The sequence below is a fragment of the Quercus robur genome, chromosome 10, assembly GCF_932294415.1.
Source record: "Quercus robur chromosome 10, dhQueRobu3.1, whole genome shotgun sequence".
Lineage (NCBI taxonomy): Eukaryota > Viridiplantae > Streptophyta > Magnoliopsida > Fagales > Fagaceae > Quercus > Quercus robur.
Genome location: NC_065543.1, coordinates 906,983 through 934,608, shown reverse-complemented (window position 1 = coordinate 934,608; position 27,626 = coordinate 906,983). Strand labels below are relative to the sequence as shown.

The window sequence follows — 27,626 nt, the reverse complement described above, 5'->3', positions numbered from 1 at the left end:
AAGCATGGTTGCTGGATCATGAAGATAAACTCCATCATCAAGACAAAAACTAGCATCAGTAAATTATACAATTACCTATCAACTCTTTTAATAATAAACCAACCTTTTATGTTGTATGCATCGTGGTGATATGAGAAATAAACGTCTAAGATTTTGCTCAAGTACTGAGAAAATTTTCCATCTGACCTTGACAACTTCTCTCTATCAGCATCTATAATGTATCAAAATTGATGAATCAAATTGAAAGCAAATCCAAATAACAAAAACAAAAGATCAAAGTGCAAGAGGAAAACAAATATAATCAAATTACAATTTTGAAGTCTTCATTTCATATTCTGATTGGCAACTCTACGTATTTCCCAACACTTGCACTCAAAAAAGAAAGCAAATACAAAATCACTGTCATAGCAGTGACTCTAGAGAGGCACTATGAAGAAATTGCAAGATTCAAACACAAAGTCTGATGCATTTGCAACTCTAGAAGCAAACAAATTTTGTCAAATTACTCCACGAAAATTTCCTGCAATTAATATTTTTATACCTATTCTGTAATATCTCATGCAAGGACACAAATACTGCCTAGGGAAAATTTTCTCAAAGAAGAAAAAAATATAGAGACCCCATTCGTACTAAATTCCAACAAAAAAATTTTGATGAACAAAAAAAATTCATTAATCAAGATAATGTTCAATGGTTACATGAGCAGAAAATACAGAAACATGCCTTGCATTCACCCAACAAAAATGACCCTACAGCCCAACCATAGAACTAAAAGTTGCAAAATAGCAAGCACAAGACCAGGTCCATCAAAGCATTTTGTAACTTGCTTGACCACTCTATAGAAAGTACTGAATTCTTCTTTCAATGGCTTAAGTGGCATGCAAAAAATGAGTGGTTGCAGACAAAATGATGCCCTTGGTGAGGTACTTTTACAAAAAAACAAGCTACCACCAGCATAATCATTTTCACAAACACCCTCTCAGCTTTTCAAGGGTTATCGTTGCTTCTCTTCACAAGTTGCTCAACTTAGTCCCCAAGGGTAGTACATTTTAATCAGAGAAAGGAAGCTTTCAATACAATTGCTGTGCTACAGCTCCACCACTATCTTTTCATTTTCTATGGAAATCATTAACAATTTAACACAAACTCAAAAAAGAGCTCCAGCTTTAGCAAGAAATGACTTCTTTGGGAGTGATAAGCAGATTAATTTCTTCAATCACATCTGCACCAAATTTCTCCCTCTCGGAAGAATACACAATGCGAGCGTTCTCTCCAATAGGTTGGTCGCCTATCTTAGAGAAATACCATGCAAGGCTGATGTTGAAGCTGTAGCAAAAATCTGAAAGAGACAGAGAGCGATGTTAAAGGATTTTAGTGGGAAGGAGATGATGGAAGGACTCAAGGAGAGCAGCCATTGAACAAAATAGAGTCTTTGTGAAATATGAATGATCCTTAGATTTGGTCTTGCCAGATGAATTGCATCCGTTTTGAAACTGGAGATAATGGGAGAAATAATAACTGCAGAGGAGCCGGACCTGATGAATTGCATCCGTTTTTTTTACACAATTGCAGACTTCAACAAATATCAAATGACAGCAGATTTTGTAGGACCTGAACAAGATATGGTCATGCCTATCCATGTAACATGTGCAGGACCTGATTCACAAGTTCTGAAAATCAATTACTGCAGTGCATATGACAAAATTATATTTGCCACTGCTTTAAACCAACAGGGGAAAATATATAATCTCTTCAACCAGAATTCAAAGGGAAAACCATACACTTCTGTTCAAGATAGAGAGGTTTATAGAAGTACGAAATATGAAATAACTTAAATATTATATGTACATTGCATAGAACATTTTGCATGACCCGAGAAATTTTAAAGGAAAAAAAAAAAAAACCTTGTCCTCTTTTTCAAATGTAGAACAATGTACAACTCTATAAGTGCAGAGCAGTGGCATGAAGGGATAAGAAATATCAAGGATTAAGATTGCCACCCTTCTCCTCTACTCATCTATGATGAAAAGGAACTGTGGAATTGACAACCCCTACCTTTTTTTTCTTCTTCATTTCAAAGAAGTATTGAGTAACATCCTGGATAGCCAACTTTGATGCAAGTTATTGAGTTGACAGCCTCAGCCCTGTCTTCCAACTGACACAACCTCTATCTAAAGGACCACCTCCAATAAACTTGTTTGTAAAATCCACTTCAAGAGCTTCAATGGATTGACCTTCTATCAAGCCTGAATTTCGGACCTACAAGAATAAGGAAAGACAACGTTAAGTTAAGGTAATCTGCGTTTGCCCTAAATTGAGGGAATTAGATTAAGTTAGCATTGATAATTGATCATCTAAATAAAATTGTCTAACACATCTATTCACTGTTACCTCAAAACAGCATAGACGAATTCTCTATGTAGTCCTTGAAATGGGTACCAGACCATGATGGAGAATTCTGGCCCAACTTTGGAATTTTTGTTGAGTTGGGTTAAGGATGGAAGGAACCTAATAATCTGGGACATGGAAAATTGGGCTCAACCAAATCCAAATGAGAGGGCAGCTGCGGACTTAAAAAAGTTTTGTTGGGTCTTTGAGTCCACTTTGGAAAGTACCAAATTCCCATCACAATTAGCAGCAGAACACAGCTAGGTGAGACTGATAGGAGGAGTATAGGACCAAAACCGATTGGATTTCTTTTACCTAGGAACAGAACGGTTCACTTTTGGTACTGAATATGACAACATATCTGTGTGTATGCCAACTTGGTCGTGGGTCTGAGTTATTGTTGTAGAATGGGCTGGTGGGCTTTGGCCCGTTTTAAATGTTATATAGCCAAAAAATAAAACACCCCTTAGCAAACCTCTTTGCCTTGACTGATAAAGAAAGAAAGAAGGAACGAAATGAAGGCAAAGTATGTGTCTTTATTCAGATGGAAATGGAACAAAGTCATAAACAACGACGATTCCCACTACTCTAGGTTCACATTTTCTCAATTACTGCCTTTGTACTTTGCAATTAGTAAACGCCTTCCTTCGCACATTTGAGTGAACTATAAATCCTTCTCAAAACCCTTTACCAAGAAGCATGCATTATGATAACACGAGTCCTTGTTCAGTTGCCTACATCATGGCTTTTATAAGTGTGAGCAGCCTGCTATGATTCAAATCCATTTTTCATAATTAACGCCTTCCTTCGCACATTTGAGTGAACCATAGATCCTTCTCAAAACCCTTTACCAAGAAGCATGCATTATGATAACACGAGTCCTTGTTCAGTTGCCTACATCATGGCTTTTATAAGTGTGAGCAGCCCGCTATGATTCAAACCCATTTTTCATAATTTATAACTCCAGTGAACTAATTTGCTATCAAATTTTAAAAAAGTTTCATTAACAATTTCTGAGTTTTTCCTTCTTTTTTCCCTTAATTTTCACATTATGTAACGACTTCATGAGATATCAACATATCTGCCAATTATCTTTTTGATAATCCGATAGTTAAAATGGGGGTGGGGGGATTTGAACCCCTAATGCCTCCATTGGAAACACCCAAGAGGTGCTAGTTATTCTCCCAATTATCTTACTCAAACTTACATTCATTAACTCAATGCCAACTGTACACCCTCAGGTGACCTTTGTAAACTATCATAGTACATTCAATTAATATGTGCCTCTTGCCTTATCTCGTAACAGATACCAAACCTCACACATGTACCCTAATTTCCCTCTAAATCCAAGCAAATTGTTGATCTAAAAAAAGTTTCTTAGATGTCATGAAGATGACACTAACAACTTGCTGCCTACGAAAAGACACATCCTGGCTAAGTGGGATTCCAAAACAGTATTTACAGAAAACTAACTATTATTGGTCTTGACTTGATACTAAAGTTGTTTTTTTTTTTTTTTTGGGATGATAATTTGATAGTTCTTTTTTTTGTTTTTTTTGGGGGGGGGGGGGAATTTAAACTCTAGGTGTCTCCTTTGGAAACAACAAGGCTCTTGGCACCAAATATTAATCGACTCTGACACTCTGTACATAGAAATCAAGACTCAACACCATTTTCTTTACAGTTCATGACATACATGTATGTTAGATAATGTCGACATTACAAAGCCAGTAAACAATACAATTTGATTGTCCATTGCCGACATTTTGTAAGACTATATATGTGCATCATTGCCTTAAATCTTGTAGCTAAACCAAGTTTGCACACGCACTGTATTCCTCATTTTAAATGTGACGATACAACAAAATCCAATGACTTATGAATTCTGTTATCCTATATTGTAAAACATTCTACGTATGTGCTGTATCACCTAAAATCTTGTACTTAAACCAAGTTTTCACATGTGCTTTGTTAATCATTTTAAAATTGACTATACAATAAAATCCAAAGGGGTCTGAATTCCCCTATCCCATTTTGTAAAGCTTTCTAGACATTAAATCTAGTATCCAAACCAAGTTTGCACACATGCTTTGATACAAAGAAGGTGTGGCAAAACTTTGTGTATATATATGCTGAATCACATTAAAATCTTGTAGCTAAACCAAGTTAGCATACGAGCTTCATTCCGCATTTTAATTTGACAATGCCAAATCCAGTGGGGTCTAAAGTTGGTGATCCCATATCTTAAAAGTTTCTATGTACATCATGAACCACCTTAAATCTTGCACCATAAAATCTTTCCGGTCGGGATTCTGTGTTCGAAAACTTAATAAATAAATGCTGAATCGCCTCACATCTTGTAGCTAAACCAAGTTATCGCACATGCTTCATTCCTCGCTTAAGATTTAACTATTCGACAAAATAAAAAATCCAATTGGAACCTGAGAATGCTGTGGAAATACCCCAAATCCCCTTCATCTTTTAGAGTCTCTCCATCAACATATACCAGTGTTGAGTAGCTGGTAGAAGCACATTTCACCACTATTTAACAACTACATAGTATCTGAACTCATGAAAATACACTAGAATCAAAATTCAACCAAATTTGAACCCATTCTTATAGTATGTACATTAATCAAAACAAATCGAAATGAAATTAATTAATTAAGAACGAAATTGAAAATAAATATATAAAAAATGAGCAAAGTGTTTGAATAGTGAGCAATAGGCTTCACACCTGATTCAAAATCTTCTGAGTAGCCTCCTCGGAGATCTTGTTTTTTGCCGAGGACGAAGAAGCGGCAGCAACAACATGATCAGACTCCACCGGAGCTTGATTTTGCACTTGCGCCCCAACCTCTTGCTCTCTAAACCCTCCACCACCACCACCGCCTCCGCCGCCGTAGTACTGCTGATGATGATGATGAGGATGCGGATGCGGATGATGCGGGTGATGAGGATGGTACTGAACCGGAACATGATGAGGATGCTGAACGGGGATCACGTGAGGAGGGACCGCCACGTGACCCTGGATCGCCGCCGCAACGTGGAACGGAGAGGAAACGAGTGCATAGGCGGCGGCGGAGGCGGAGGAGGAGGAACAACAGCAGCAGAAGCAGAAGCAGAAGCAGCAGCGAGTCGCGGTGCTTGCTGCTGAGTCGGAACGAACTCGGGAGCCTGCGCGTTGAGCCTGCTAAACGAAACGTTTCGCGATAACGAAGACGAAGACGACGACGACGAAGATGGAGGAGGTGGATCGGGTTTGGAAGGATCCGAGAGGTTTGGGGGAGAAGGAGATGGATCTGGAGAGGAATCTTCTTGGGCCATTTGGGTAAAAAAAAGATTGAGGGGTTTAGATATATATAGATAGATAGATGTGGGGTGGGGTGTTATTTTTGGCCCTGTAAAAAGGGGCGGAAGAGAGAGTCTGGGGGAAGACAGTGGAGAAGGGGTTCTCGGGATTTCAGGGATGGGTTGGGACTCAACTATTTATAGACATCATAGATAGATCATACATTCATACTTCATACAAACGCCCACTCATATCATCTCTTTTTTCTTTTCTTTTCTTTTCTTTTTTTGTAATGTTATGTGGGCCCCCATTTATTACTTACTGACACTTTCTACTTGTACTACTCTCCAAGTGGAGCTACTATTTATTTTGTCTATACTGCACTGCCTGCTATCCCACCTTCCTACCGTGTTCCTCATTTCATTAAGAATGAGATGAATTGATGGACCAGCCCCAGCCCATATCTTCTAAAAGAAGAGGATAGCCGATGAAAGATAACCCATCGGACAATGTCGACCAAGGGCATCTAGCAAACCCATGAGAAGTATACGAGGAACCACAAGAGATAGCTCCTAAATTAGACAACTGTCACCTCCGCATTAATTAGGTGTTCTCACTTGACACGAGCCATATTTAAATGGAGGGAAGAGACACATGATTGGACAAGTATCTTCTAACTCATATCATAATAGCCTTTTACTAGGACTATAAACAAGCCAAGTTGAGTATTAAAAGTTCAAGCATATTCATTTAATTTTATCTTGAGATCATCACCAAATAAGATTACATGTTCAATCTTGGTTCGTTTACTTATCAAGCAAGTATAAGATTATTCATGAGCTACTTGATTAACTTATTATTTTTCTACATATAGTTAAATCATGACTAAAACGTTATACCTCTTCACAAATCTATGAATTTTTACTACAAATGAATTATTTATATTATGAATTAATAAACTACAAATAATAATTTTATATCTTATAAACCAATAATTTAAAATTGAAGCTCACATTTTACCCTCCAAACCCACCTTGTGATGGATTTGCCTATCTCTTTCTCTCTCTCATCACTTTTGGTTTGGTTTTTTTTCTCCCTCTATTAATGATTTATATGATGTGGGTGTGGTCATTAGGGGTGTGCAGAAAACCCACCGACCCGCCAAACCCGACCCGACCCAACCCGACCCGCCGGGTTGGGTCGGTTTTTAAGGCTTGGTGGGTTGGGTTGGGTTACAAATTTTTTTTTTATGGCGGGTCGGGTTGGGTTTGGGTCATAAAATTACAAACCTGCCAAACCCGACCCGACCCACCCACCCATATTTAATATATATTTAAAATATATTTTATATTTAATAATTTTTTTTAAATCAATTGTAGGGCACTTTTATATATATATATATATATATATATATATATATATATATTATATTTAATAATTAAAAAAAAAACAGCTGTAGAGCAGCATTTCCTCAATTCCTCCTACTAATACTAATTTAATATATATAAAAAATATATTATATAATTAATAAATTTTTTTCAAATAGCCAGTTCTTCCTATCTTATATAAAAGTCAATTAGTTCACACAAATCCTAATAGATTACTATTGTTGTTTTGTTATTAGTATTGTTTGCCTTTAAAGAGTTACATTGATACTAATATTTAGGTTTTTTTAATATATTAATATATATATTTTTTTTTCTACTCAATTTAATAATAATACTAAAAAAATTTGTCAAACCCATGGGTTCAACCCGACCCAACCCGACCCATGTGGGTTGGGTTGGGTTGGGTTGAACTTATATGATGGGTTGGGTCGGGTTGAATTTTTTTTGACCCACCATGGTGGGTTGGGTCAAAAAATCCCCTCAACCCGACCCAACCCGACCCATGCACACCCCTAGTGGTCATGGCTATTCTGGGAGGGAAGGTGGTGGATTTTTCTTAAGCCCAATGCTTACATTATCAGTCCCAGTCAGAGTAAACAAAGCTCAATATCTTTTCTTTTTTATTAGAAACAATTTTCAAGGATCTTCTTTTTTTTTTAGCAAACGCCTACTTTTTGGAATTTTTTTTTTCATTGAATTCATGGGCTTACTTGTTCGTCTAATGTCTATGAATTCATGGACTTCACACTGAAATTTTTTTTTTTTTTTGGAACCAGCTCTCTTTCGTTCACCCATATGAATTATTAAGATAATGATAATGTAATTATTAAGAAAAATGGGAAAGGATGATATCTTATACACTAGTTGAAGGCCATCCTTTAACTTGGGAGACAAAAATATATTTTTTTTCATAGATTAAATTTTTCAATGTAAAAAAACAATATGAATAAAAGCTTATTGGAGAAAAGTTGTCAGTCTAAATCACATCTTATTGGAGATCCCATGAAAGCCATAAGTCTCTCAGATGTTATTTATTGCAAAAGTGAGGGTAAACCTCAAGAGAGGTTAACAATACATAACAGGGTCGGTAAAATACAGACACCATTATAATTATATAAACCATTCTACTGCAGGAGCTCATTCAAGCAGGGGCCCGACAGGCAGCCAAGCACTTCAAACATGGACGATCGCAGGTGTTACCTAGTTTGGTTTTTAGCTTGCTTTTTCACTTTGTAGTTTGTACCTTAAAAACAAAAACCAAAAAAAACAGAAGTGACGATGATTGATGACCTAACCAATCCAATAATTTGCTCCCATTCAATGAATCAACAAGGAGTACAAAACTAAAGTATGTGTTACCTCGTGCTACAAAAATCATACAACCAATGGCTCTCCAAAGAGGTGTGCTCGGGCACATGTTGGCATAGCAGTAGGCAATTGTAAGTAAGTATATAATATGCAATGCATTTCCAAAACTTTGACATCTATCTATTGTCAATTCTTTCCAAATTTACATAAGTGATAAGACATATAGGAACAAACGTTAAAAATCATGATCAACTACATAAAAAATGTCCAATCTTTGCACAAGATGTTCCATTAATAAAATCATAGTTATGAACATCACATAAGGGGGGTAAAGTGAAGGAAGCTAAATATAGGTTCCCTCCCCCAAACAAACAAAAAAAAGGTACTTCATATCCAAAAGAAATATTACAGGGAAAAAAAAAGAAAGAGAGAAAGAAAGATCATGCATGGCAAGTTCAAATTGCGAAGCGTGGACCGTTGATAATAACACAAGATTCTAGACATAAGGTGCAGTGAAAGGACTTGTGCTAAGAGAAAGATTACATGATATTTTTCTTGCTCAGATTTCCTCCCAAGGTGCTATGACATATAATCACAGGAATATACATCTTATATCTCACTTCCAAAATGAACAGATCATGGTTGGTCTCTTTAACACAGATGTGATGATCAACCCCGTCTTCACTGATCGTCTTGTCAAAGAGGAGCTTTTGTTGCTTATTTTGATCTTTTCAATTCAAATTTCTTCTTAATAGCCTCCCAAAAGGCAGGTATTGCAATATCATCAGGAACTTCCTTAAAAGATGGGAGATAATTTACATCCACAATGACATGATCACAAGTGCCTTCCTGAATCTGAAATTTCCACACAACAAAGAAGATTACTTTTATGGTAAGCAACGGACGAGTTTGCCTTAAGTAGCAAGATATATATATATATATATATCAATCACATGCTTGGAACAAATCTTAAGAATGGAATACTGGTTAACATATCATACTTCATTATTAAGTGAAATCTCAAGTGAATACTTAACCTATTAAGCATACATCTAAAATAATACATAATTCACTTTTGTTTGTTCCAACTAGATCTGGTTGATGCAGGTTGGTTTTTTTTTTTTTTTTTTTTTTTTTTAAATTAGTAATTTGGTTGGTGCAAAAAATATGAAGGAAAGAGACCCATTGGCCATCAGAGAGCTAAGTCTAGGAAGCCAAACCCACCTATTTGAAAGGCCAAGGTATTCACAACAATCACAAGTAAAGCTTCTCCATAGATTGTAAGCCACCTTCTTATCCACTACTTTTTCCTTTTCCTTGTTTTTTCTTTTTTAAAAATATATATTTATTGATCCAGCTTTTCAAGATTTCATGGATTGTTCAAACATAAGTTAAGGCAATTTCAGTTTCACTCAATGTATATAAATTGATTATAGACAACTTTTAAGTAATTGCTCCTGCTAAATTAACCAATATACTAGAATGGATACAAGAAAACTCAAAGGCAAGTCAGTCAAGATGGAATATAGTGTCTGAGACGACCTGCTTTCAACTAGGAGGTTTTTGAGGAATATAAGAAAATCTAGGGATTCAAGTTTTGGATTATATTGTGCAGGATTGGTCATCATTACTAATTATGGAAACATTAGTTTTATATTTTGTGTTAATCTACATGGTTCAGCAATAAAGAAAATCAATTATAACATATTCATGGAAAATACAATCATCATGAGGAGAAATGAGTGCAAACTACTGTAGAATATGTATTCAAGAAAACTCGACTTGGCGACTTACAACAACATCAAAGCCAAAGATGGTAAGATCAAGCACTCCCCTAAGCCAATTTGCTGCGTCTGTAACCAGATCAAGATCAACATAACTATTAGTGGCCTTGGAACAATTACCATCGCCATAATGCTGGTCTTCTTTGGCAGTGGGAAGAGATTTTAAGCTTCAGAGAGAAATGATCAAATTATGGGTTATCAAATATATGCTATTGAAAATATATCATCAAAGCAAAAACCAAAAGAAGAGGGGTTTTTATAGGTAGATAAAACTCATACACCCACAGGTGCATTTGAAACTTACCTATAAATAATTAATCTTAAAAAAAAAAAAAAAAATTTAAAAACACCCTCACGCACCCACATGTGAGTAAAACCGCCACCCCACCCTCACCCATTATCTACAGGAAATGCCAATTGGTCCAAAAAACCATTATCAAAAAGGAAGAAGCAAAACAGAAGCAATAAACACGTACCTGTCAAAGACTAGAGGTTTGAGTCCATTACTTTCAGATAATTTCATCAAGATATCAGCATTTGGTGTAGACTTTTTAACTGCATAGAAAACTTTTTCACCCAAGACATAAAATTTGTACAAAGTAGATGAATGATCCACATATTCCTGCAGTTCCAATAACTTCAAAGTCTCATTCCCAAGGAGTAATCCATTATACCCGAGAATCAACATAACCCTGCCATATAAGTTATTAACCCACACATGCACGCACTTGACAGACACTCACTTCCATAACTATGTCACATATAGTAGGAGTTAATCCAGTTTCCAACTTTCCATATTGAAATTTTTTAAAGAGAGAAATTCGAGAGTACTAATTCCACAATGAGGATAACAGAAGTTCTCCAAAGTCTTCATAATGAAAGTTGTTTCTTGCTCACCTGCACAACAGCTGGAAGAGGAACACTCAAGTCCTTAAAATCTTCATTTCTGAATATGATCGCCTGTTTATATAAAACATAAGCTATTTAATTCAAATAAATAAATAAAAATAAAAAAAAAATAAAAAAGGAATTCAGATCATTATAACTTAACATAATAGACCAAGGAAAATTTCTAAAAAATTGTTTTCATATTGCCACCATATATTTTCATGGTAAAGATGAAACCCAAAAAAGAATAAAAATTAAATGGTGACACTATATCTGCATTAAACATCAATGCCCATATTTGTGCCCTAGCCAAATATATTTTTTAAGAAATGCCAATTGGTTCAAAAATTCAGAAAATTACTAGAAGATGTGCAGCTAATACATGAAGTTTTGTAATACTATACTGCTTTACTTCTTTCTTTCCTTTTTGATAATGCAAGGAACCTTTCTAAAGAAGAGCCCTTTGGAATCGTCTCTAGCTAGTAAAACCTACGGGCAACTAACCGCACCCACCATAACCAGTTGCCGGGTAATACTATACTGCTTTACTGAAGCATACATGATGCTTTGTAATACCATACTGAATGGTATGGACTTGTCTCTATCCAGTCCATACTACTTTACTTTGGCTTTATCTCATCTGTCCTTAATATGTCTACAATTTCAGTCATTCGTATCTTCTAGAAATATGAAAGTCCAAGGTAATTGGCCTAGATAAACGGTGGCTTCTCCTTCTTCCTCTTCATATAAGTGACCAAGGGAGAGAATTTGAAATTTTAATTAATAATACATAAATCCAGAACGAAACTAGACAAAGTCAGTACCATATTGTGAGCATTAGCTACACCACATGCAACTTGAGGCTTCACTATACTTGGAAGAGATAATTTAGCTTCAGACAGCCTTTGCAGCAAATCTGGTTCTTTGAAACTATCAACCTGCACATAGAAGATCCAGACTTACTAAATTTGGGGAGAAATTTGATCAATTTAAAAATGGATCACTATTCCAACTTAAACCTTAAGTTGAGTGTCATTAAACATGATCAGAATCACTTCAAACATTCAAATGACCCAAGGATTGAATAATTGAGATTTATCTTTGTGCATAGCAACAAACACGGATAAATCCCAATTAGTCATTCACTCAAAAGAATACCATGGTTGAATTGAAAGGAAAAAAACTTGATACAGCAATACCATAACAAAAAACCATCAAGACATAAGACCTTCAAGAAATGGGGGCCCCTGATTGTAGAGAGGCCTTCAGTTTTGAGATCCTCCAAGCAAAGTAGAATTTCTTGAATTTCCAGCCGATCTAACACAGGGTAGATGTTGTTAAATGAATCAATCACACAACAATCTGGGTGATCCTCCAAATATCTGTGCAAGAACAAGTTTTTTATTAAAGAAAACTTAAGGACTGTTCATTATTTTTGTTATGACTTCCGGATAGAATAAATGAATACAAAGAGACATATAAAAACAAACTACTGATTATGTTATCAGCTAAAATCAGAACAAAAATTTCCTCAATTTTATTTTTATCGAATATCAAAGATTTCCTCAATTATCAGAATTTTTAATAAAATACCCCTTCCATTTGATACCAAAATAAACACGTGAACTCTCCAAAGATCCCATCTTCACCTCAGAACCCTCTTCTTACAGGCTCATGAGACAATTAATATGATTGCTTTTTGGCTAAACTTCAAGTAATTAAGCTATGACATTGACATTGGACAAGTTGTCAACTCCATTTCAAGCATTCTAGAATCAGAAGACTAAAGCAATGCTAAACCTTTTTTTGCCTTTTCTTTTTGGTGTTTGTTTTGTTTTTCGCTTAGAAAGATTTAAAAATATGACTTACTCCAACCCCACCCAATCTCTTACCACATGAGCTCATGTCTAATTGGCTACAGATACACTGCAGCATAAAAAATAAAAATAAAAACTCAAAATTAACCTATGGATCTACAAATCATTACAAGATTATCACTTGTCAATACTTGCTTACATACGTATACTTTAAATTTACATGCATATCTATGTGTAGGAATTTTTAGTTTTTAACACAAAAATTAACTATTTTGATTCAATTTATAGTATGAGAATTTTTATTATAACAAATTACAGGGAAAAATGTTTTGAATATTTATATTTCAAAAAATAAGTGAGGTATCCATGCATTTTGGATGCATTTTGATGAGTCTGATGAATATATGGACTAACAAATTATCACTGTATTTTTATTGGGTTCATTAACAAGGCAAGCATTTGACTTTGGCCAAGACCAAAGCTTGACAAGATTCACGTTGGCATAATCTCAAAAAATTCCACTAAAAAAATAAATAATAGAGCTTCATGTGAGGCTAAATATAAAAACTAGCATTGGCATGTTCATTTTTTCTCTGATTACCCAGTTTATACCAGATCGTGAAATATAAGTTTTTATGGACTTGAAAAGTCACCTTTCTAAGTCCTGCATGCCACTGGTGTAAACTATTCTGTTAGAGAAGTTTGTACGGCTCTTCAATTCAATGGATTTAATTTCATCAGTTGCTTTATGGAGAACTATGTCAACCTCTTGTAATTGAGGTGATAAAGGAAGCTCAAAGGTGAGGGGCATGAAAATCAACCCATTTTGAGTAGGATACAAAGGAAATGCACCCCTCTGCAAAAACCAGGACAACTTTTAACTAATTGCATGAATCCAAATAGTACAACTAGAAAACTAAAATTTATAATGAGCATAACTGCATACACGACCACCAAAAGTGCCAGAAACATTCATTAAATCAAATCAAACAAGATCGCTTGGGCCAAAAGCCATGTGATCAGATGATAAAACATTCTGATCCATCATATTTCTTATAACTACTGAATCCAATACTTTTCTTTCAAGGAAAAAAAAAAAAAAGCAATGGAATGGAGTCAAAACCACTTTGAAGCATACAATTCCACATGCCAAACTCTGTTTGTTTACAATATTACCTTAACATGACACCTTGATCAGGAACATTTGCAATTTTGTGTTAACTTCATGTATGTATATGGTATCATATGAAGGGGAAAAAAACTCACAAAGTTTTACTTGTCTTTTTTCCCCACTAAAAATACTTACATTTATTCATATAGGGCTCACCTTAGCAAAATCTTCTTCACGTGAAGGTTTCATAACATATCCAACAGTCACGACACTGTTACCAGTTGCCTGCTTGCAATGCAAAACATATGAAAAAAGATTCATGAATATTTGCAACAAAAGAAGGTACCCAAAGGTGTACTTACTAAAAAAAAAAAAAAGGTAGTCATACGTGAATGATAAGGTACATTCATGAGCTGCATAGTAATGCGACTTGTAGCAATCAAATTCTGAAGTTATTTTTTTTATAAGTAAAACAATTCTATTCAAGAGAGGAGAATGTTCGAATACAATGTGTGCAATGAAACGCTCCTAAAAAAATTAGGATCTAAGATTCAAAAGATCTATAAGGTCTAGAAAAGAGGATGAACTGACGCTACCTAGGTTAGTCATCCAATCATACAAGGGTTTAAAAAAAATTGTTCAATAACATGATTAGGGTGCCTGACACTATCAAAAGTTTTTATTCCTTTTTTTCCAGAGTGGCCACCAAACACATAGCAGAATTTCTTTTGTATCTTTTTTTTAGTAAGTAGAATTTCTTTTGTATCTTAGGTCTGTTACAGTGATGCATCTTCCTTGCCAGCATTTCAAAATCTGTTGCACAGTTTTTGGCAAAACACAAATTACTCCGAATAATGCAAACACAAAAGATCAAATATCTCATGCCAAGAATAATGGAGTAAAAGATGTTCAATTGACTCCCCACTATTCTTGCACATACAACACCAATTAACAAGCATAATACTTCATTCTGAAGATTGTCCAAAATCTAAATTTTACCCAAGGTAAGCAACTTTCCCCGAGGCACCTTAGCACCCATATGCTTCTCCATGGGAATCGCACTTAGATAGACCCTCTCAGAGTATCATAATTCAAATGAATTTTAAAAGTTCCATATTAAATCAACCTCCGCTAACTGTTCGTATTCTTGACTAGACAAAAAATAGAATACAACAAATTAAACGTCCATAGACTCTAGTTCCCAGTCCCAGAACAACTACTTAGAAAACTGAGGATTCCAACACCGAATACTTCTGTCTGCCAATCTCAACAAACAAATCTGGAAAGAGGTCTTTTTAAAAGGAGAATCTCCACACCATTGGTCATACCAAAATGAACATGAGAACCACCCCCCAAGAAAATTCAGATCATTGAAAAGGAGTTCTGCCCTGCTCTAAAACTCTCCCACAAGCTCACCACTGACCACCTCTATGGTCCAATAAGGCTTTATTAAAAGTACTCAATTTAAGGATCCCCAAACCTCCCTCCTTTATTGAAGAACATTTTTTTACCCAAACTACTAAATAAAACTTAGACTTATCACCCATCTCTCCCTACAAGAAGTATCTTTGGACAATAATATAAAGCTAAGGTAGCCCCAAGACATTTATAATAACAAAAACCTACACCCTTCAAGAACAATGTTATAAAAACCTATTCTTAAAAAATCTAGACTTATCTGTTTCTCCAATTATTTTTAAACATTAAAACTAAAAATTAATAAATAAACAAATTAGATCTTCCATAATTGGAACAGTGATATAGGGACAAAAGTTACTTTTGAAACCTTTCTATTTATGTGGCATACAATTGAAGGCAACTCTTCTAGCTTGTTGATAAAAATCATGCTTGAGTTCTCACATGAATTGCCGCCTTCAGTAACTGTAAGCAAATGACCAAATAGACTAAGCAACTAGTTTAACTTTAATTGGTTATGCAGTCAAGAGAGTATATCAAATTCTGGCCAAGTAAAAAGCACATATAAATAGCAAGATGAATATGAAAGACAGAAAATGACTAGGCTCAAAATATAATTATGCCTAAAAATAGCACCCCATGCAGTATGAACACATAAAAGAAGAGGGAAGTGCACACCATCTGCTGATTCTTGCCCAAGAGATCCTGCAACAGAACGTCAAGCCAATTAGATGTTTGCAGTTTTCTTTCTGGTAGACACAAGAAAACCAAATTACAAGGTCCAAAGAAGTTAAAAAATTTATAGGCCACTGTCATCCCATCAAGACAATTGATTTCCAGAATAGGACACCCCTGTACCATTGCCATTCGGAGCTATCAAGGCCACAGCAGTCCCTAACCCAATTTATGCATCCATCATAAAACCAAAAACTCCTCCTAAGTAGCATTTTTTTTTCTAAATAAGATCCCAAAGATCTCACACCAAGGTAATCAGAATTAACTAGATGGTTGTATAGATTCTTTTATGTTAGACAAAGCTCTAGACACATTCAAAAGAGAGCTCAGCTCAATGTTCAGTTTGAGACACCTAAAGTAGTATAAAAAGATAATACTTTCCAGTAAACCCAGTCTTATACTCTTATATATCCCAAGCCAAACAAAACTATGAGGCTTTCATCATTGGGGAAACATAGGTTTTGTGGTACTCACTGAGAACAACGATCAGCCAACTGCAATTGCTTAGTTTCGGAAAGAATTCCTTCTTCTTGTCAGAAACTACATACAAAATACTGCCTCCAATGTCCCCCCAAGCTAGCATAATCTCATTTTTAGCATCATCTATAGAAGAAGCATTCAAGATAAAACAATCAAACGAGTAAAGGGTTACCAGCCTTTTTAGAAGACTCACCTATAACAAGAAAAGACAAATATGTTAACAGCTTTTCCATCAGGATTAAAGAAATGCTGTAAAAACCACTCCGAATTTCAGTAGTGTCTTGAACCAGTACAAGGACATCCCAAGTAATTAGCAGCTTAATACTTACGGCTAACAAAATGGTATAAAATTTATAACCAAATAAATAACGAGATTTATGAAATCGGGAACAGAGTTCAACATGTGATTCAAAATAAAATTTTTAAAAAAATCTTGAACAATGATAAGATTAGAAACTCACTTTTGAGTGTGTTATGGATCTCAAATAAATGAGAATGACAATAAATTTAAATTATATTGATATATTTATATCTATAAAAAAAAGTTCGATGTCATATGAGTAGCAGAGAAAAACTACCTTATCATCTGAGAGCCCCACGTCATAGGAAATCCCCTGCAAAAATAAGGCAAAGCATGTTGGTCAATAGGACTTAATACTTTTAGAAATGCATGGCATATAAGACATCCATTTCTTAGAGAGTAAATTTTCTATGTTATCCTCTCTAAGTCAAGGATTCAAAAGAAACTCTTATGAGGAAAAGAAAACAGTTTAAGTTGCATTAATGGCAGGAAAAACACATGAAAAGATTTAGACTTTCCCCTTTATTGATCTACTATTTTTCTTTTAAGAATAAAAAAAATGTTTATACTAAATTTTTATTAATACGAAATCAAAGGAAAAAAAAAAAAAAAAAACTCGTCAATAGAATTTAAACAAATTTATCAAAAGAGTATATTATTCAACAAAATGAGAGAGATTGGCAGCCAGCAGAAAATTTAGACACTTTATTATGAATGGATCAACTACAAAGGATCCATGGCCAACCCCAAATTTTGGAACTAAGCCTGGATGGTGGCGGTGGTGGTTGTTGTTGTTATTGTAAGCATGCAAGCAATAAAACACTGATAATTAATTCATTAGGATAATCAGAACCATTTGATTGACAAAATAAAAGATACCCAGAACACAATTTATAGTTATAAATACATAAAGATTGAGTAATTGACCATAAAAAAAGTTTGTACACCTCAAATCAAAGAAAACCCAGAACGGTTGTAATAATATATTGGGCAAAGAAAAATGAAGTTGAAGAAGAGAGAGAGAAAAATACCGTAGGGATTTTGGAATGGCGGAGCTTGCGGAGGAGAGAGTCAGCAACGGGTTGCAAGGATGGGTTTTCATGTTGAGGAGAGTTAGATGCTAACACTACTGACTCGTCCAATATCACTCCTCCAACTACAACACCCATCTCTCTCTCTCTCTCTCTCTGTGTATGTGTTTGTGTTTGTGTTTTGGTTTTGTTGCAGAGAAAGAGAAATGAAAAAACAAAAGGAAAAGGTAATGCTAAAGAGGGAATCAACCGCAGGTTTCACCTTTCTGGAAGCTTTTAAAGTTTAAAGTTGAAACCTTTGCACGCTCAATCAAAGAACATCAACAAGCGTGTGTACAGTGGCTGTCCATTATAACGGAGAAAATAGGTAACTAGCACTAAAAAACTAACTATTTAGTTAGTAGTTAAGGTTTCAAAACTAATTTGTTTTCTAGCATCTCGAGTATTTTAAACTCGATTTTCGCCAATAAATCGACCATCAGACGCTCGATTTCTATGCTCTGATTACTGCCGACGTGGCAAACTTTGCCACATGGGAACACAGAAATCGAGTCTCTAAGTGTTATACTGAGGAACCCCAACGTCTGAGGGAAGAAAGCAGAGAAAAAAAAAAAAAAAATAGAAAGAGAGATCGGCGAGACCCAGGCCGCGCGCGGCGCCTGGGTCTCGCCTGGGCTCGCCGATCTACGGCCTGGGTCTCGCGAGCCCAGGCGAGACCCAGGCGCCGCGCGCGGCCTGGGTCTCGCGAGCCCAGGCAGCGCGGCGCCTGGGCTCGCGCTGCCTGGTCTCGCGAGACCCAGGCAGCGCGGCGCCTGGGCTCGCGCTGCCTGGTCTCGCGAGACCCAGGCAGCGCGGCGCCTGGGCTCGCGCTGCCTGGGCTCGCGAGACCCAGGCAGCGCGGCGCCTGGGCTCGCGCTGCCTGGGCTCGCGAGAGGCGAGACCCAGGCCGCGCGCGGCGCCTGGGTCTCGCCGATCTCTCTTTCTATTTCTTGTTTTTTTTTTTTTTTTTTTTTTTTTTTTTTTTTTTTTTTCTCTCTGCTTTCTTCCCTCAGACGTTGTGGTTCCTCAGTATAACACTTAGAAATCGAGTCTTAGAGACTCGATTTCTGTGTTCCCATGTGGCAAAATTTGCCACGTCGGCAGTAATCAGAGCATAGAAATCGAGCGTCTGATGGTCGATTTATTGGCCAAAATCGAGTTTAAAATACTCGAGATGCTAGAAAACAAATTAGTTTTGAAACCTTAACTACTAACTAAATAGTTAGTTTTTTAAGTGCTAGTTACCTATATAAGATTGTCTTTTCCTTCTCTCTGTTTTTTTTTTTTTTTTCTCTTTCCTCTCTTTGTTTTTCTTTCACTCTCATGCTGCTGTGTGAAATCACTGAAATGTTTGCATGGTAATCTGCAAGGTTTACGGCTCTGATTAAAATTCCTATTTTTAGAGATCCAAATTTGGGTTATTAGAATATTTTTGGATAAATTACATACTTTTTTTTTGAGAAAGATAAACTACATACTTTTTTTTTATTTTTTTTATAGGTGATAAATTACATACTTGATCCATAAGTTTACATTATATGTCGGATTTTTTTAGAAAATAACTATAAAATCTAAACAATATCATTAGTTAGCAAACGTTTTAAACTATTTTGGTTTCTAACAATTCGAGTTTATTGGAGTCGATTTGTGGGTTGTAAAATCGAGTTTAGTATACTCGATTTTCCTTTTTTGCAGTGAACGACGTGGGAAATGGGCGTACAGAAATCGAGTTAAATAAACTCGATTTCTATGCATACAAACCGAGTCCAATACACTTGGTTTTTACACATAGAAATCGAGTTAAATAAACTCGATTTCCATGCATACAAACCGAGTCCAATACACTCGGTTTTTACACATAGAAATCGAGTCCATTGGACTCGATTTCTGTGTGTAGAAAACGAGTCTATTAGACTCGGTTTGTATGTATAAAAACCGACTAGCGGTTTTTCTACACAGAAATCAAGTCCGTTGGACTTGATTTCTATTTTCTTTTGCCACACGTGTCTCTCAACAAAACTCTCAAAAAAACTCTCATTCAAAACAGTCTCAAAAAAACTCAGTCCTCCCACACTTTACAGTACTCTCTCAAAAAAAACTCTTTAGTTCAAAAAACTCTCATTCCCTCCCACACTCACAGTGCATCACTCAAAAAACTCAGTCTCTCTCTCTCTCTCTCACTCTCAGTCCTCTTCAGCTCCGTCGCCGTTCCGTCGCACTCGATCTCTCTTCAGCTCCGTCGCCGTTCCGTCGCATTCATTCCCTCTCTTCAGCTCCGTCCTTGTCCGTCGCCGTCGGCCCTCCATCTCGCTTCGGTCTCTCACTTTCCGTCGCCGTCGCCGTCATAGAAACGTCGCCTTCGCCGTCAGCGTCTCCGTCTCCGTCGCCGTCGCCGTCCCAACAAACCGCAGGGTATCATTCTCATTTGATCTCTTCTTTTTGGGTTTTTATATCATTGTATGATTTTTGCTTATATGTTCTTTTATTTTTTTTATTTTTTATAGTGAGTTTCTGTCATTGCCCAGATATTGCTGGGTATGGGTATGGCAATTATAATAGATACGCTTGGAATTGAATAATTAAAGTAATATTATTTCTGGTCTAACAAAGATATGTTCAAAGCAAATCAATTTGATTGCATGTTAAGATCTAACATAGATTTGTTCAAAGTAAACGAATTTGACTGCATATTAATTTTGGAAGGCAATGCAAGAGGAAAAATATAGAAAATCTTCTTATAATTTAACTACAAGAACATATGCTTCACCGGGTTGCATCCAATCCCCTGAATCATTTTTAGTAGTGTTTGCCACCACTGGCCGAGGTGCATCTCTAGTGTTTGGATCCACCTCTAATTTGGTGTATTGTCCAAATGTTGAGAGTATCATATGATGATTGAATTATTAAACATATAAATTTATGGTTATAAGGGTTCATATATTAAGGATTAATAATTGCTCAATTTTGAGCAGTAATGCACATTTTTCAAAGAAGAAAATACATTTGTTTTAATAATTTATTAGCTTACATGCATAATTTCATTGTGGTTATTGTGTGTGCTTTTTGGAATATATGCGTATAGTTTGTCTGTAATATTTTTTAAATATAAATAAAAAAAATAAACATTAAATACATCTTAATCACTATCCTTATGACATTTGTTATATAACAAAATCATTAATTTATTAAACTATAATATGCTCCATAAGTTTTTTATTTTACATTTATTAAAATTTTAATGCAATCAGTGATCAAACAACTCTTTGAGACTATGAGGTCGTATGACATTGGGACTTCCACTCCAAATCAGCTCTGCGAATTGCTGGTAGGCTTTTTCGGAAGGATGAGGAGCATCAAAGAACACATAGTCACTAATGTTCCTACATAATTCGTACTTTGGGCCATCTGCTCTCTTTCCTCCGCAACTATAAATTCCATTATATGGACCAGTTCCACAGCATGCAATCTTCCCTTCTTTAAAACCTTCCCAACATAATTAAAACAAAGATGCTATTAGTCTATGGCAAAAATAAAAAGCAAAGTACAATTAAAAAAAAAAAAAATACATATCGTACTATTAAAATGGAAGTGACATACCATATTTTGAAGGATTATCTATTCTTTCACTAAGAAAAGTGTAGAAATCGGCTATTGAATATTTGAGTCCTTTCAGTTCACTCTCTAGCTTCTTAAGGGCTTTAGGAAGTGCTTTATTGTGTAGTTTCGTAATTGATGTTACTTCCTCCACGCATGGATTGGCTTTTTCTGGTGTCATTGCTTTCACAAGCGGGAAACAACCCAAAGGGGGCAGGTTTAAGATCACATGTTTTCTTCCTCCTTTCTTATATATTTCCTAACAAATCAAATTATAATTATGACCAATGAATTGAGTTATTAATGGGTTTTTGGATTTTTATTTTTATAAAATGTTTATTATTTCTGTGATTTGAATGCACAAGTTATGCTTACCAGTAAATAGGTAGCATTGATTGCTGGGATGACATGATTTCTTATTTATTGAATTGCTGTTTGAACCTAGGGTTTTTATCATGTGGCCTTTTCAATGAACTTTTAACTCTTCACCATCTTGTGTGAAGTTGCCATAATCACGATATATGTTCCTTCCTAGCAAATAAATTGCTCTGATAGTTTTTTCTTGTCATGACTAGCATCTAACTGGGTCTAACGTATTTGTAGAAATATAGGAGGCATTGAAAAGGCCTGAATAAAAACATCTCTTTAATCTTGGTTTTCTGTTAGGCATTGAACGAGAGGGCAGGGATTTTCTTTATACATATGTACATATGTAAAGAATCTATTGATAGATTTCTCATCATTTGGAAATTAAAAAATTACGTTATTAACTGCTCATACAAGTGTAAATGGACTTTGCCATTAATGCTCCTCTTTCCAATTAATCGTTTTAGTTCTCAAATCAGCATATTTCTTCATTTTTGGCAGTTCCACATATATCATGATGCTTTAACTTTCATTAAATGTCTTATTCCTTTTTTTATATTGTTTTATGGTCTTTTGGTTTGATGGTCTTTGTTTCACAACTAGTGACGCCATTCCTGCATTTATAGTCTCTTTCTTATTGAACATAATTTTTTTTTTTTTTCGTGTAATTGTTTTGGCTGCTTTGTGCTTTTTGTATGTAGTCTTTTTTTCAATAAAATTATTCTTATAAAAAAAAGGCTCTCCTAAATATTACAATATGAAATTCATCATATATATTAAAATGTCTGTCTAGAAATTTATTTTCCTTTCTTCCTTCTTTATATAAGCATAGAAATGATGTTCATCCATATATATACGTATTTGAGGTGCTAATTGCATTTTATACCTTGCAGGAATAGGCTTGAAAAGGCTTCACAACATAAGCTTTTAGAGAAGGTAGTTGCATAGTGATATTGCAGGTAATGATTCTACTATGTTGCTGCATTTCAAATCTTGGCTGCCATGTTTGCTTTGTTACCTTTGTTCATCTGCTTTACTATACATTGCTGTTATTGAAGATTTTTTATTTATTTATTTATTTATTTTTTGTCCTGGTATTTAAATTTTGCATTATATTGTCTTATTTTTAACATCTGGTTCTTCACTTCTTCTGCATAGTTTTCACATGAATCTACACAGGCAATGCTGCAATGTTGAAATGATTTTATGATTTCTTACATTATGTTTGGTAGGATGAAGTGTAGAAATGAGATTTTTCGTACCTAGTTGTGTTGGGGTGGTAGGGTAAAGGCTTTGTTCACCATTGTACCCTGGTTTGGATGTTTTGTTGTGAGTTCAGACAATCAATTTTAGAAAGTCTTTTAAGAACCCACCCCACAAACTCCTCCCCCCTTTTTAATTTTTTCAGATCTTTTATGTAGCACGTAACTGTAGGGTCCATTTGGTAGGAGGGAAAATAGTAAGGCCAACTATGTGGGTAGCCCAAATTAATCAACGCGGATATGATTTTCCTTCATTCTTTTTGTCACCTTTTGTAAAACTTCATTGTAGCCCAAATTAATTTTATGAGTAAAGAGGACCATCTGCTTGTTGTCAAAATAAACTGAATCATTTTCTTGTTCATCACTTTCCTTGCCAATTTAACATGTGATTATATTACTCTTGACTCCCTAAACTTCGTGCAGTATGGCTGCTGTTCCTGCTCAGCTCCCTGATGAGTTTGGTCCTGAGCCCACTGACGATTCAGTGTTAAGGTTTATAAAAACACATCGAGCGTGCGCTGTTTGGGAAGGCAAGGTAAAAATGAAAACCGACCACCTGCTGAATATTCTCTTCTTATCCTTTTACATTATGTTGATTTTTTTTTCTTCCCATTTCTGAAATTCTAAGTGTCAATGGTATTACTAGCTTTCAATGCATGGTCATGCGCATTAGTTGGGTTAAGTTAGATTGGTTGACTGTTAGTGTGGGTGTACATGAACAAAGCAATCCTAGGTTCATAAGAGTTATTTTTGTTTGAAGCAATGTGACCTGTGATAATTTTATTGTTGCTTGGCAAGAAGTTGTTCAGGTTGTGGTTGTTGCAGTAATTTTTATTGTTATTATTGAGAACGCTAGCCTTTGCCTCTAGTTTCTTTTACTTTCCTCTATTTAGGTTGTTTATTTTCCATATCATGTCAAACAGAGCTAAATTTTTTTAAAAAAAATGTGCTTGAGATTGGAAGCAATGGTACATGCATAAAATATGATCCTTAGGTTCCAAAAGCAAAACATAGAAGTTTATATTTAGGAATCCATTTGGAATTACAACTTGTCTAACAAACCTAGCTTAATGAATCATATTGAAGACAAGCTTTTGTCATAAATCAAATAAAATCCTTAAGGACCCTTTTCACTTGAGTTTCTTACTTGCATTAAAATACTTAGTTAAGTAAATTCAAGGGTTGGACAACAACAGAGCTTAAGGGAAAACAAACACAAATCAGCAACTATGACAACGAAATACAACCAAATTCCAAGATAGTTACTTAAAGCTTCTTAAATTAATGAAATAGCTTTAAGAAGCCTTTTGACTTTTCCTGGTTTAGAGGCAGCAATAGGCTGGTCGCATGGGAAGCCTTTCATTACTAGACAAATGTATAAAGTGCATTGCATCCTTTTATTTTGCTCCCGTTGTTGCTTTTTTTTTTGGTTTTTTTTTTTTTCTTTTTGGGGTTGATATTTTAAGGTCCCTTCATAATTGCTTTATTTTTGTTTTTTGGGATCAATAACTACAATCATTTTTGCATCTCATCACCATAATTCTATCATGTGCAGGATCCAGGGCCACTGAAATGCCGCGGTCGTAATGACGAGTTCCGAAAACGACGCCGGATAGTGGTGGATGATCGTATCGTCGACATTGTGAAGAGAGTTGGATTAGAGGGGCTGTATAGGACCCCAGGTAGAGAGATTGATCATAACCTGATCACGGCCTTCGTTGAGCGATGGCGGCCTGAAACCCACACCTTCCACCTGCCACATGGTGAGACAACGATCACATTACAAGATGTGGAGGTTCTTTTTGGGATTCCAATCGATGGTGAGGCAATTGTTGGAACAACTGACTTGACATGGAAAGATGAATGTCAGAGTCTGCTTGGAATTGCTACTAATGACACCACGCTTAAAGGACAAAGGATCCAAATAAAGAAGCTACTAGAAAAAATTGACGAAGGGTTGCCCGATGATGCAACAGAGGTGGTTGTGCATCAATATGCACGGTGTTATATCCTAGCACTCCTGGCAGACACAATTTTCGCCGACAAGTCTGGTGATAGGGTGCATACGATGTGGTTGCAGATGCTGAGGAACCTTCGGAATCCACCTCAGTACAGTTGGGGGAGCGCTTGCCTTGCATGGCTGTACAGAGAGTTATGCAAGGCAACCGACAGAGGTGCTAGTCAGATTGGTGGGGCCTTGTTGCTAGTTCAGTATTGGGCATAGGTCAGATTCCCTTTTTTGTGCCCAAGGATGGACCTCCCACCAGATGGTGCATATGGCCCACCATTTGCACCTTCTCCATTGTCTATTAAGTAAGTCTCTTCCTTGACCGATTCTCTCTATTGGAAATAAATCCATAATTTTAAACACATTGTTAGACATAGAAAATAAAATTTTAACCTTGACAACCACGGAGGTCATATGTTATGATTGATGTATAATATAAGTCTTATTAATTTTTAGCTCCACCTCTAATCATATGTATAGATAATCATTTATTAGTATAATCTTAGTGGTATGTACTGTTAAATTTACGATTGCCCATCACTTATTGTTGTTGATTACTTCATATTCTCAATTCCAAGTATTGACTCCCTCTTTCGCAATTGTAGGACTGTGTGGGTTGTGAACACCTTGAATAGCCCCGCCGAAATCTGTCTGGTCCGGTACCGTCAGCTTTTAGATTGTATGCATCCAAAGCAGGTACCAACATTGTGTTTATTCTATTGTTTATGACTATTGTTTATGATTATTGTATTTATAAATGTAAAAGAGCTCATAGATATGGAACATTGCATAATGTGCTGCCCTTTGATTTGACTATTTTAGGTGGTGTGGCAACCATATGAAGCTGAATTAGCCCACCTGCCTGCGTTTTGTGTCGCCGGAAGGGATGTATGGACGGCAAGGGTACCGCTTGTATGTTTCTGGCTAGTAGAGAAACATACACCGGACCGTGTTGTTCGTCAGTTCGGGATGGTACAAGAACCCCCCCCATATGTTGATACTGACGAAGCCCTTCATGCCATAGACCTGAGGGGGAAGGTGGAGGTGAATTGGAGGGACAGACATGATGGCCATATCCGAGTATGGAATACTCGAGCACGATCTCTATGTCTTGGAGCACGACTAGAGGGTGATATGTCGCCTGCTCATCCATACTTCGATTGGTACGATAGGGTGACTTGGAGGTTCGTCGACCACACTTCGGCTTCACTTATTATTATGGTAATTGCTTCGACCTTTCTTTTCAATTTTTGTTGCGTATCAGGAACTTCAGTATGATGTACTAATTGTATTTATTTACTTTCAGGTTGCCAGTCACAAGAAGTTGTTGAGACTTTATACAGTAGGCAGTCTTGAGTACAAGCATATTTCAGCTGTACTTAAGACAGTGGAACGCCTTCACCGTATAACTGCTCGACTTCCGTTGGAAGATATCGATGGGGCAAATCCAGAAGTGCCAGAAGATACTGGACGACCAAGCACGAGCTCAACTCGTGCCAGCCATAGCCATGGTCAGCGTGCTGCATCCCATCAGGTTGTCAGTAGGGCAGATCTCCCTCCACCCCCACGTGCATCTCCTGCCCCAGAGTTCCCTCCACCTCCACATGCATCTCCTTCCCTAGAGATCCCTCCACATACTGCTCATGCAGTTTCTGACCTAGATATCTCTCTACCCACTACTCCTGCATCTTTTCACCCCGAGATCCCTTCACACACCTCACATACATTTTTTGATCCTGCTCATTTTTCATTTACTCCACCATCCTTTGATCTCGGCCCTGATTTCAATCAAACCCCTCCTGTCATGCACACGCAATCCCCATCGTACAACATTGGTCATATAGACCATGTACCGCCCCATAGTCACTCCATGTCATTCATGCCCACTCCTAGACTGCATATAGATCCCATGAGTACGGGCACTCACATTTCATTTGCTACACCATCCTCCCCCGCAGTTGTTGGGAGTCAAGCAAAACAACCAGCTGTGCATGTTGAGAATGAGCAGGTTGTTGGGTTACAGTCACCCCCACAAGGTCGACCTAAACGTACAATGAAAGCACCTCCTTGTGGGACAGGTGGTCACAAAGCAGGACACAACGCTGGCCCCACGGTATGACAAATCATTTAATGTAATAAATATCGAGTAACTACTGTTATGGTTGGTATTGGAATTCATGTAATCCATTGTTTGGTTGTAACTTCATCTTTGCAGCAACGTGAGGAGCCTCACGAAGGAGATGCAGTACCCCCTCCCCCACATACCAGACACTATACGAGACAGCATAAGCGTAAAATGCATTAGGATTAGCATCCCATAGAGGTTCGCTCTCTCTCTCTCGCTCTCTGAAATCACTTTTTTTTTATTTATTTAATTCTTTTAATGCTTTCAAAACATTCCTAATTATTTGATGTGGG

General features: G+C 36.3%; 4 protein-coding genes and 1 long non-coding RNA gene across 9 annotated transcripts; 2 read left to right on the top strand and 3 right to left on the bottom strand.

The window, feature by feature from the left end:
- Positions 1 to 452: 452 nt before the first annotated feature.
- LOC126701841 (uncharacterized) lies at positions 453 to 5,932 on the bottom strand. The gene is made up of 3 exons (XR_007647509.1): positions 5,126 to 5,932; positions 2,056 to 2,259; positions 453 to 1,656 (listed from the first exon to the last, which is right to left on the bottom strand). It is a non-coding gene; the product is annotated as an uncharacterized LOC126701841 (long non-coding RNA).
- A 2,717-nt stretch (positions 5,933 to 8,649) lies between these two features.
- Positions 8,650 to 18,237, bottom strand: LOC126701827 (inositol 1,3,4-trisphosphate 5/6-kinase 4-like). 5 transcript variants are annotated; one of them, XM_050400218.1, is made up of 13 exons: positions 17,940 to 18,234; positions 17,186 to 17,221; positions 16,602 to 16,800; positions 16,071 to 16,097; positions 15,754 to 15,857; positions 14,193 to 14,261; positions 13,519 to 13,721; positions 12,277 to 12,430; positions 11,873 to 11,986; positions 11,058 to 11,120; positions 10,637 to 10,782; positions 10,171 to 10,327; positions 8,650 to 9,231 (listed from the first exon to the last, which is right to left on the bottom strand). In XM_050400218.1, exons 1-13 carry the CDS (start codon positions 18,075 to 18,077, stop codon positions 9,094 to 9,096), a joined length of 1,548 nt encoding a protein of 515 aa, XP_050256175.1. In that variant the 5' UTR covers positions 18,078 to 18,234; the 3' UTR covers positions 8,650 to 9,093. The 5 variants fall into 5 exon arrangements, with proteins under 5 accessions (XP_050256175.1, XP_050256176.1, XP_050256177.1 ...); XM_050400219.1 differs by having other exon boundaries at positions 15,763 to 15,857; positions 17,940 to 18,232; XM_050400222.1 differs by having other exon boundaries at positions 8,989 to 9,231; positions 10,171 to 10,229; positions 17,940 to 18,237.
- Positions 18,238 to 21,135: 2,898 nt separating this feature from the next.
- On the bottom strand, positions 21,136 to 21,871 carry LOC126701835 (GDSL esterase/lipase 4-like). The gene is made up of 2 exons (XM_050400244.1): positions 21,576 to 21,871; positions 21,136 to 21,461 (listed from the first exon to the last, which is right to left on the bottom strand). Exons 1-2 carry the CDS (start codon positions 21,751 to 21,753, stop codon positions 21,223 to 21,225), a joined length of 417 nt encoding a protein of 138 aa, XP_050256201.1. The 5' UTR covers positions 21,754 to 21,871; the 3' UTR covers positions 21,136 to 21,222.
- A 955-nt stretch (positions 21,872 to 22,826) lies between these two features.
- Positions 22,827 to 25,424, top strand: LOC126702763 (serine/threonine-protein phosphatase 7 long form homolog). Its single transcript, XM_050401585.1, has 3 exons — positions 22,827 to 22,897; positions 23,624 to 23,735; positions 24,756 to 25,424. The coding sequence occupies exons 2-3, from the start codon at positions 23,625 to 23,627 to the stop codon at positions 25,422 to 25,424; spliced, it is 780 nt and encodes a 259-aa protein (XP_050257542.1). The 5' UTR covers positions 22,827 to 22,897; position 23,624.
- Positions 25,425 to 25,429: 5 nt separating this feature from the next.
- LOC126702761 (uncharacterized) lies at positions 25,430 to 27,535 on the top strand. The gene is made up of 5 exons (XM_050401583.1): positions 25,430 to 25,513; positions 25,814 to 25,904; positions 26,031 to 26,429; positions 26,515 to 27,321; positions 27,424 to 27,535. The coding sequence occupies exons 1-5, from the start codon at positions 25,452 to 25,454 to the stop codon at positions 27,511 to 27,513; spliced, it is 1,449 nt and encodes a 482-aa protein (XP_050257540.1). The 5' UTR covers positions 25,430 to 25,451; the 3' UTR covers positions 27,514 to 27,535.
- Positions 27,536 to 27,626: the final 91 nt, after the last annotated feature.

What these genes read in the sequence shown, in the direction of transcription:
- LOC126702763 (XM_050401585.1), top strand. Translation starts at nt 23,625, where the DNA reads ATGGCTGCTGTTCCTGCTCAGCTCCCTGATGAGTTTGGTCCTGAGCCC. An exon ending in GCGCTGTTTGGGAAGGCAAG is followed by an intron (nt 23,736 to 24,755) that starts GTAAAAATGAAA and finishes TATCATGTGCAG; the next exon opens with GATCCAGGGCCACTGAAATG.
- LOC126702761 (XM_050401583.1), top strand. Translation starts at nt 25,452, where the DNA reads ATGGACCTCCCACCAGATGGTGCATATGGCCCACCATTTGCACCTTCT. An exon ending in CCTTCTCCATTGTCTATTAA is followed by an intron (nt 25,514 to 25,813) that starts GTAAGTCTCTTC and finishes TCGCAATTGTAG; the next exon opens with GACTGTGTGGGTTGTGAACA. An exon ending in CGGCTTCACTTATTATTATG is followed by an intron (nt 26,430 to 26,514) that starts GTAATTGCTTCG and finishes ATTTACTTTCAG; the next exon opens with GTTGCCAGTCACAAGAAGTT.
- LOC126701835 (XM_050400244.1), bottom strand. Translation starts at nt 21,753, where the DNA reads ATGACACCAGAAAAAGCCAATCCATGCGTGGAGGAAGTAACATCAATT. An exon ending in AGATAATCCTTCAAAATATG is followed by an intron (nt 21,462 to 21,575) that starts GTATGTCACTTC and finishes TATGTTGGGAAG; the next exon opens with GTTTTAAAGAAGGGAAGATT.
- LOC126701827 (XM_050400218.1), bottom strand. Translation starts at nt 18,077, where the DNA reads ATGGGTGTTGTAGTTGGAGGAGTGATATTGGACGAGTCAGTAGTGTTA. An exon ending in TGGGGCTCTCAGATGATAAG is followed by an intron (nt 16,801 to 17,185) that starts GTAGTTTTTCTC and finishes TTCTTGTTATAG; the next exon opens with GTGAGTCTTCTAAAAAGGCT. An exon ending in AAACCTCTAGTCTTTGACAG is followed by an intron (nt 10,328 to 10,636) that starts GTACGTGTTTAT and finishes TTCTCTCTGAAG; the next exon opens with CTTAAAATCTCTTCCCACTG.